The sequence below is a fragment of the Phalacrocorax carbo genome, chromosome 7, assembly GCF_963921805.1.
Source record: "Phalacrocorax carbo chromosome 7, bPhaCar2.1, whole genome shotgun sequence".
Lineage (NCBI taxonomy): Eukaryota > Metazoa > Chordata > Aves > Suliformes > Phalacrocoracidae > Phalacrocorax > Phalacrocorax carbo.
Genome location: NC_087519.1, coordinates 17,986,962 through 17,996,695, shown reverse-complemented (window position 1 = coordinate 17,996,695; position 9,734 = coordinate 17,986,962). Strand labels below are relative to the sequence as shown.

General features: G+C 38.9%; 1 protein-coding gene across 2 annotated transcripts; it reads right to left on the bottom strand.

Annotated features, from left to right (window-relative positions):
* Positions 1-352: 352 nt before the first annotated feature.
* On the bottom strand, positions 353-9,204 carry MPHOSPH10 (M-phase phosphoprotein 10). 2 transcript variants are annotated; one of them, XM_064456599.1, is made up of 11 exons: positions 9,122-9,204; positions 6,983-7,625; positions 5,991-6,139; positions 5,394-5,565; positions 4,984-5,125; positions 4,507-4,574; positions 3,646-3,783; positions 3,307-3,417; positions 2,958-3,065; positions 2,190-2,420; positions 353-729 (listed from the first exon to the last, which is right to left on the bottom strand). In XM_064456599.1, the coding sequence occupies exons 1-11, from the start codon at positions 9,187-9,189 to the stop codon at positions 580-582; spliced, it is 1,980 nt and encodes a 659-aa protein (XP_064312669.1). In that variant the 5' UTR covers positions 9,190-9,204; the 3' UTR covers positions 353-579. The 2 variants fall into 2 exon arrangements, with proteins under 2 accessions (XP_064312669.1, XP_064312668.1); XM_064456598.1 differs by lacking the exon at positions 9,122-9,204 and adding an exon at positions 8,480-8,634.
* Positions 9,205-9,734: the final 530 nt, after the last annotated feature.

The window sequence follows — 9,734 nt, the reverse complement described above, 5'->3', positions numbered from 1 at the left end:
TAACGACAAATGGTGAAAACGAGTTGTAATCCTTCTTCAGAAAGGGTAACCAGAGGAAAGGGAGCTTTTTTCTTCTGTTCAGCCAAAAACAAATACTGAAACATATCCACCTTGAGAAACAGCCATTAAAAAGCACCATTTGCTTACTCCGAGTTTGTGCACACTTTAAGAGCTTCTGTGCCCTCCCTGTTCGCTAATTGCAATTTCAAAAGATAAGATGCATCCTGGCACTATAAATTGGAAGTTAAGTTCTTCAATACAGGCAGTTATTCCTGCAATACAAACAGAGCTATTACGACAGCAGATACAAAAGCTAGGGAGCATAGATTACAGAGTCAAAGCACAAATATCAACATGGTTACGTATCTGTCCATGGCAAGAAGCTTTCTTTTTATTCCAAAAGGACAAAGATCAGAGTTTGATGGTAAAAAATAAAAGTCAAACCTAAGGGAAAGTGTCTTTACATCACCTTAGAAGTTCACAGACATTTTAACGATATAGAATAAAACCTACTCAAATTCAGCATTCATGTAGAAACATTTTAATATATTTAAGATGAAACATACATAAAAAGGTAAATTACAATTTCAGTTTATGACCACAGAGAGCTTTCTGTTGCTTCTGTTTCCTCTTTAATTTGTTTGCATCTTTGATTTGCATTTTTACTTGATCTTGTAATTGAGAAAAGAAGGCCTGGGATGATTTTAAGGCCTTGTCTTTACCTTCATCCTGTCAATGGACAAAATATTTGTTATAACCAAGAAATGTACAAACCATACCATAACACTACTTACTAGTTAGTCACATTTAAAGGTATTCACCTTAAAAAAACCTGATACTTGATTTTCAAAGGACATTTTTCACTGCATTCTTATACCACTCCTGCTATCTAAAGAAATAAAGAGTACGGTCCCTTTCTAATTAGCAATTAGCGTGGAAGGTAAGAACAGGCATCAAGAACAGATCCTTGCACATCATGAGCTGCAACTGCATACTGTATTTTGTGTTCTGCTCTCCTTTTGAAACAGTAAGGACAAACATTTTAGGAAAAATAACTTGATTACTTCTATTAGTTTCTAATACCTCACAATTTCAGAGATTTTTTAAATCTAATTTAAGACATCGTAGGTGATACACAAGTTTACTGCTTGATTTTGTTTTGTATGCTATAAATCTGATGAGATTACAGAAAAGGTTCCACAATAAGACATAGAAAGTTAAATAGGAATATTCCATTTTGAAACAGCTTAAGTTACTCAAAGCTTACAAAGAACTAAATAGAAACCTCGTCCTCAATTCCACATGTAAGCAGTCCCATTTAATCGAGGAAATGGTTCAAAAACAGGTTCAAGAGCATAAGCCTTAGTACTTACAGGAACACCATCTTGCGAACTTTGAAATAAATAAAAAGTAGCACCTAATGTAAACAATCATTTCTGCTTTCTGAATATACTTTGATATAAAGTAATAGTATCCCACAATTTTCATATTTTTCAATATCTAAGGATTAAGTTGCTTACAAATTCAAATATATTTCATACCCTGAGCAAGCTTCTAAAGGTTCCAACAAGCATTTAGATTTGATTTATTCATAATTAAAGCAATAACATCTACAGAAATATGCATTATAAACAAGGGAGTTACTGCAAAGTGCAACCAGAGCTGTACTTTTTCAGGCCTCTCTACTGACATCGTGCTGTCGGAATAACCAGCCAAATCAGAACTAAAAAGGGATTCAACACTATTTTGCGTAAGACAGTTACAAGTATGGATTAGGACAGTGAGTCCTTCCAAAACTGTAGTTCAAAAGAATACAGGGGAAAGCAAGGCGGGGGGAGAGAGAAAAAGAACAGGAAAAAAACAGGACAGTGCACCTGCCCTTTCCATGTCTTCTTCCTACCTCTTTCTTTCCAGCAGTGACATTTCCCTTTTATATTGGCTTAGACATAAACAAGGTAACAAGGTTTGGGTGGTAGGCAGATACACTGCTTGTGTACAAGCATTTTTGAGCAGATTAGGAGATGTAGCTGTGCCAAGAGGGATGGGAGGGAAACAAACTGTGTACTTTGTAATTCTTTGTGATAAAGTTCCCTTTCCTCTCTCTAGCTAAATACTTTCTGTCCTTGGGATTTTAATATTCTTTAGCTGGGAAGCTCCAATTTATACAGGACTAATTAAGAGAGCCTTACCTTGAGCAGAGATGCTTTGCCTTCTTTTGTAAGCCTTTTTAATTTTGCTGCAGCAGCTTTTTTGCTAAGTTTTGTGCCTTGTTCTGGTTTCATCTGTTCAAGAACCTTTTGACGTTTCTCCTTTTCTCTTAGCTTCGTACGTTTACGAAGCTTTTTCTTTCTTCGCTCTCGTTTTTTGTCTGTGGGAGTCTTTTCTGCATCTGTTTTTACATCACCAGCTTTGTTCTTTGCCTAAAAAGAACAAGATCTCTAGATCCATAAGCATGCAAAAGAAAAGACTCTCTTCACGGGACTCAAATCTGTCTTCAGGTTTCCATTATTTCAAGTGTTTAGCCAGCTCAGGACAAGGCTGCATTAAGGCAAAGGCCAAAAACTGGCAAAAGTTGGGAGGTGAGATATGTACAACTGATCAAAGACACACGAATCGTTATTTAGCTTTCCCCCTCCAAATACCCATATATATATTGGGAAAATAATTAACATCACATAATAGTCAAGAACAAATACAAAGCATAATATTGTGGCCTAGTATAGCCAATAAAATTAACTCTTTCCCCTCCTTCCATTTACTGGGGGGGGGGGGGAAAGGAAAGGAAAAAGCAGCAAGCACCCTCTCCCCCAAAAAAACCCCTAATACAAAAATTCTAGGCATGAAGGTCCACAAGGTGAGGAACTCAGAATTCTCCCACTGATATGGCAGCCAGTACACCCTTCTATCAACAATACAGTTCCTCTCCAGACCCTTATGTGATTTTTATTTATATTTACCTTAATCTCCTCTGGTGCCAAGAGAGCAGCATCACTAACAGCAACAGGTGCTACTTCTTCCATACTTATAGCTGGAAGGTTTGAAACTATTTTGACTTCTGGCACAGGCTAGAAATAAGGAAACATATTCAGGACTGAGCACACCATCTTTCAGCAGCTTACAGCCAACTGAAGACACTACATGTGTGGTTTTGTTTAAAGGCAATTATAGGTCATCTAATTTCAAATAAGAACAAGCTCAGTAACACTCAACGTTTGCTTTACTTTCCGTTTCCCAAATATATTTTGAGGTACCCAGTTTCAAAGTTGGGGAAAAAAATCTCCAACTTTATGAAACTTACGTACTTACTGGTTTGGGTGTGAAGTGGAAGTTACAAAGCATATCCAGCTTCAGGAAGAGTGAATCCATCATTTCCTGAATTTCTTTGTGTTCAGGATTTTCTTCCTCTTCAGTCTTTTGCTGTATTAATAACGCAATGTTACTGCAACACCATTCATAAAGCTATTTTACTTTAGCAAGACTGGTAACAACACAATATACAACTCAAAGCCATTTCACTGGTGAACACTCAGAGAAAGATGGAAGTACTTCCACAAAGCTGAAAGCAGAGTTAGCAATGTAGAAATTAAGATATAACATGATGTGATGTGAACTTCAAACAGAAAGGAAAGGCATTGCTTATGTTACCTGGTGAAGTTTCATGTATTCTTGTTCATAGATCTCAGCGAGACTCAGTTTACTCTTTTCATGATCCAAAGTGATACGTTTCTTGTATTCAAAAGCCTCCTCTTTTGGTTTTTCTTTCAGTACTACATCATCCCATGCCTGAGAAAGTCATAAATTAATGACTGAATGCTACTACAGTCAAATATCAGATGCTACAGCTTATTCAGAACATTTTCCATATTACTTATCTGACACACTAACTACTTTATGCATGTGGCTTCCCAGGAACTCTAAGTCTCACACTTTCATTTGGGGTGGGGGACGTGGGGAATAAAAGGACTTACAGCTCTAGCTTGTGTGCTTGTTTTTAGTGGATTAGGGTAAAAATTGCATAACAAATAAAAAATGTGCCATCTTCTTAAGTGCTTAAATACTCTCCCCCAATATGTACCATTTTTTTTTCTATTCAACAAACAATAAGCCTTAGCAGGCTGTGGGATACAAATCTTCCATCATTGGCTTTCAAGACAAATGAATTAAACTACTAAGTTTTGGTTAGTATTCGGAATGCTTAGAGTGCTACAGTTCGGGTCATAGACAAAATTTACAGACTGGCATTATATTCCATATAAACCCCTTATAGCTTTATCTGCAAACACTCATTTTTTTGAGGCACACCAAAACCCAGCATATAACAGGCATGTGAAAACAGAGCTCCTTAGAAACCTAAAGACACATTCATCAAGGCAAAAGAATAAAACAACCAGTTGCAGAAGTTAATTATAGTACCTATACACCTAAGCTTCAAACTCATCCTTGGAATGTGCCCTATGAACCAAGTCTACGAACAAAACAGGGAGTAACAGGTAAGATAAAGTTAACCTCATCCAATATTCTCTGTTTAATGACATCTTCAAGCTGAAAAGTAGTTTCTTCCGTGATCACAGGTGCTGAGAGGAGAAAGACAAGAATTTTAAGATTAATGTTTCTCCAGCAAGAAATACTTCTTGTTCTATGATGAATAAATGACAGAAAAGTAAAGCCTTAACAAAAATGTAGTAATTGAAGGCGAGTAAGTAATGTTTTCTTCTATCTTGAAGAGTGATCATATTACGTAAGCGCTGTAAATTACTAAATCTGCCACTGAATTAATGAACTTTCACAGTTAAGCTAAAAATGAACAAAAAAGGTCACAGCTTCCACCATGAAAATGCACAACCTCAAAAATGCACCGAGAAGTTCAACTTAGTGTTTTGCTACCTTGCTTTTGAGTCATGGATGTTTTCAGCGCAGTCAAAGGGAAGAAAGCCTAACATGGTTCACAACATGCTTTCAAGAAAGCCCCCTCTCACTACTTGCCCATTCGGACTGCATGGTCAAAAAGTACTGTTTCCTCCAAAAGGCTGTTCTCAGGTCGTTTTTGTCCAGTCACCTCTCCTTTAAGCTGCCAAGGTTTCTCCTCTAACAACTCTTCTTCTAAAGTTTTTATTTTTTTGCTCATCTGAAAAAACACAATTTCCTTAGAAGTTTAAAACACAAAGCTCACAAGTAAACTCAAAGCAATAAATTATTTCAAGTAATTTTAACTCCTCCTCCCATAAAGATGAGGGAATATATGATTGCATACACATGTGATGTAGATAAGACACTTTTTTTCTTAATTTGTAAATAGCCTCTTCATATTTGCCAGACTCTGAATAAATTACACAATCGTTTTAAAAAAAATTGGCCACTGTTTCAAAGTATTAGCAAAATAAAAAGCCAATTACCTTTTCCTGTCTCTTCTCAAAAGATGACTTTATTTCACTGGGATTGATGCCCTTCTCTAATTGCATATCAGTAACATCTTCTGTTTCACTGTCATCAGGCAGCATAAAAGTAACTTTAGAGGCTTCTTTACTTCTCATATTCTCCATCATCATTTCATTCATATCCTCGTCCCTGTAACATTAAAATTTATTATAAAATAAAGGTTGAAAAGCCTGTATAACTATTTACATAAAGATAATTCAGTCATTACATGTTTACCTGTTACAACTAACCCACAGTTAAGAAATACAATAGGCTTTCATTGAAAACTAAAGGCAGGGGACACTAGGGAAACTTCTATATATTAAAAGTCACTTTCAAAACCTGAAGTTACAGCTATTATATGATTTATTTAAATAAGTGTCAAGAGACAGTACTCAAAAGATAACTAAATAAACTACTTTTTAAATAAGGTGACAATGCAAACCATGAACATACAACAGATAAAGAATGGCAAACCATGACCAAAGTTAACCTGGACTTCACACTTTATTCTCTACTTCACTTCAGTGTAAAATTACAAGGACATTTTAACTGCAAATAATGCATATACTTACTCAGATATGCTTTCTTCATTCACCTCTTCAACAGCACTGTCTGCTTCCTCTTCCTGATCACCTTCAATATCATTAGCTACTAAATCATCATGGCCATGGACTGGATCGAAGAAATCTTTGTACGTCAAGTCTCTAGAACTTTTAGTTCGCTAAGACAAGAAGAAGGGAAAAAAAACCAAACCAAAACTGTTAGATTGACAGAAGCCTAAGGCTATCCTGTCTTTTAGTCTTTAGCACCTGGGGAATGGCACTACTTGTATAACACTAAATGAGTTTACTGAAGCATTAACCTGTGGTAGGGCATCTCAGTAAAACTAATCTCTTTCACAAGTATTTAAAATATTGTACCACTTAAACTCATTTTGAATTTCAACATATACAGAAATCAACGAGCAGTATATTTTGCTGATTACTCACTGGAACTTGTACACATTCCCTTATTCCTTGGGCATATTTCTTACTTGCTAGTGAGAATCTCTGATAATATTAAATAATAAAAGATTTATTTTTGAAACAAGTACTCAGCAACTTAAGTTAATTCAAAGTTAAAAAGCCACGTCCCTGAAAAAAGAAGTTGCCAAAAGACCTCTGCTCTTCATCAGCCACCTTAGTGATCTCTAATTACCAGATGTCAATGCTGAGTGACACATCTTTTTCATTTGCTAGGTCACCTATTTTGCAATTCTGCAAGGCCACTTATTTCTTATGATGTACTATCTCTTCCTTTATTTCTGCAAAAACCCAAGACCCATCTATAGAGAGACTGGAATAGCAGTATAGTATGTTCTTCTACACTGGGAAGTTTTGTCACCAGATATTAATGTCAAATACATTATTAAAGTAAAGCTTCAGAAGTAATCATTAGTCATCTAATCAAAATCAACTTGGTAGTTTCTACTTAGAGTTCAACAATTTATAGTCACCCTAACGGATATCAGATCCTGTTTAAAGGAAAAGAGAGATCAGAAAATTAATTTTGCTGATATTCTTACTTTGACTTTAGCTTCTTCAGACTCTTCTTCCTCATCATCTGAGATGATGTCTTCAAAATAATTTATATGGTCTTCCTCCTCCTTGTTTTCCTTCTCTGCATATTCTAAAAAAGCTTCCATCTCAGCCAACTTGAAAAACTTGTCCTCCACTACAGATTTTCTTCCCATGTTTTTCAGAGTGGTTGCCTTGGTTGCTTTAGTTTGTTGCTCCAGTGCTTCAATATCAAAGTCAACATCAGAATCCTCATCACTGTATTTCTGCACTATGCTTTCTCTGCCTTTACTTTGCTTTTCTTTAGCTTTTATTTTTATAGAAACATCATTCTGTTCAGTTTCCGCTTCCATTATGTTGTCTTCCAATTCCTTGTCGCTGCTGGACTCTGCATCAGAGCCATCTTCTTCCTGGTCTGAGAAAAGGCAAAGGTCTTCATCGTTGGCATCCCTTGCAATGGATTTCTTGAAGAAATCGAGAACTGCATTGTTCTGGAGCTCTAGCTGTTGCCAAATCTGTTCTTCATCAAAGTTTTCTATCACCAGCTCTTTTAGAGGACCACCATTAACTATATTGTTTCCCAGAGCTTTATTCAAATCATAGAGAGTCTTTGTTAATGCTCTGAACTCAGCAGCCAGTCCATCTTGCACACTAAGAGCAGAAAAAAATATTAAGAGCTTTAAAAAAGCACAACAGTTTGTTTTTTTTTTATTTTCTAGTTTGCAAAATTTACTAGCCTTCATTCATTTTACACCTTCTGTTAAGTTCATCACATGGTCACACTGCTACTCTTTTTGTATCTGCTTAGGTATTGTGGTGCTACAAAACAGCATCTTTCAACAATTACTGCTGTTGCTTAACTTTCTATGCATCTCTTGGAGCGCGGCTATTAAGCGTTCCTCGAAAGGCAGACATAATTATTAAGCCTTTCAGCTTCATTACGCTTTCTGTGTATAAAGCAGTGGCTGGACACCCTTCTATAGTTGCCCCTTATTATATCTTGATCATATTTAAGCACTCCAGACGTTCTGGGGAAGTAAACAGTATAGCACTAAACACCTCAAACATCCAAGATACAGACCCTTAGTTTTAGAAAAGTAATTGTCTTCCCCCACTGCCGTACTCATCAGCTTTTGTAATCTCTTCCAGTTTTGTCTCTAAAGCTACCAATGCTTCGACATAGCTGGCTGAAACAGAAATCTCCGTCTCCTAACTCTCGGACGCTGAAGAAAGGGCTAGGATACTGCAGCAGCCGTGGCAGAAGCCAGGTTTCGACGCTGTTCCTAGAGTGTTACCGGAGAGCTCCGCGGAACCGTGGGTTGCTGAGGGGCGCCGGCCAGCCGCCACGCGGCCTCCCTCTCTGCCTGCCTCCCGGGGCGCGCACGCATACACACACACACACACACACACACACACACACACACACACACACACAGACACAGACACACACACACACACAGAGAGTCTGAGGATCCGGCGTCTGGGTCTCCCCAGCCCCGCGGTACCTGAGGAAGCGCTCCGGGCGCGCGGCGGTAGCGCCCGCCACCCTGAGGCCCACCTCCAGCCTTTTCACCGCCGCCATCTTCCCGCCGCCCGCGATGCATGGGGCAGCCCGGCACCACCTCCCACGCGAGGCCGCCGGCTGAACTGTCCGGACGACTCCCGCGGCCGGGGCCGAGGTTCCGCGTACAGGAGTTCCACCCCGCCAGCCCCCCAGGCCGGGCTTTTGTCACAGAACCGCCTCGTTTATGCCTGTCACACCCACTTCGTTAGGTAGGCCTGCTCGCATTCGCACTGAACCACAAGCAGGGCATTGCAGTATCATCTACTGATGGCTGCTACTTCGTCCCCTTGGAAAAGCATAGTATTGCTCTAGATTGGTGTGTTCATTACCACTGAAAAACCTGCTCTAAATATAGTAAAGCTACAGTCATCTTTGCAGTTTTGTGTCTCTGACCTAGATACAAGGGCTATTTTGGAACCACACATTTCCAGCTGATTCTGTGAGCAAAATGCTCCCAGCTAACTAGGCACACATTCACACGCCTACCCAATTAGATAGCATTTCCCAGTGTTCAACTGTTTTGTTACTTTCTATCACATAGTTTCCTTAAAGTTTATTTTATAAAGTCACATTAAGCACTGACCCTGGTAAAGAAGCTGCAGTTGCAGCTGGGGGAGATGATCCATTCCTCCTCCATGCTGCAAAACACATTAGCAGGGGCTGCCCCCAGGGCCACACTCACCCTGCCTGCTGCAGGTTCAGCACCTGGATCCAAAACTGTGACCGGCCTTCTAACTTTGTTCTTGCTTTTGCCTTTGCTGTTCCTCTGCTGCTTTCACATTTCCTTCCTACCAAAAAAAATAAAGTCTTTTCAGTGCACCAAAAACAAAGCCCTGCTATGCAATTTCTGTGTCCTCTCGTTGGTACTTCACGCCCTCCCAAACTGTTGTGTGGAGCAGACCCAGCCAGCAGAGGCAGGAGTGTGGCCTGTACCTGTGCTTCTCTCAACCTCATAAACCTATCTGACACTTCACAGCCTGGGTTGAGAGCAGAAAGTGTCATATATGCGGACTTTTAAATATCCGTTTGACCGCTGATTTTGATCAGCTCTTCTAATTATTCAGATATTATCAGATTTGAAATGGCATAAGATGTTCATATATTTAGGATGTATCACAGCAACTTGCAACATTCTATGCCCCTGACGTGAGACAGAGCACCAGAAGACAGCCCGCTCGTTGTCCTGAGCCTCTTTT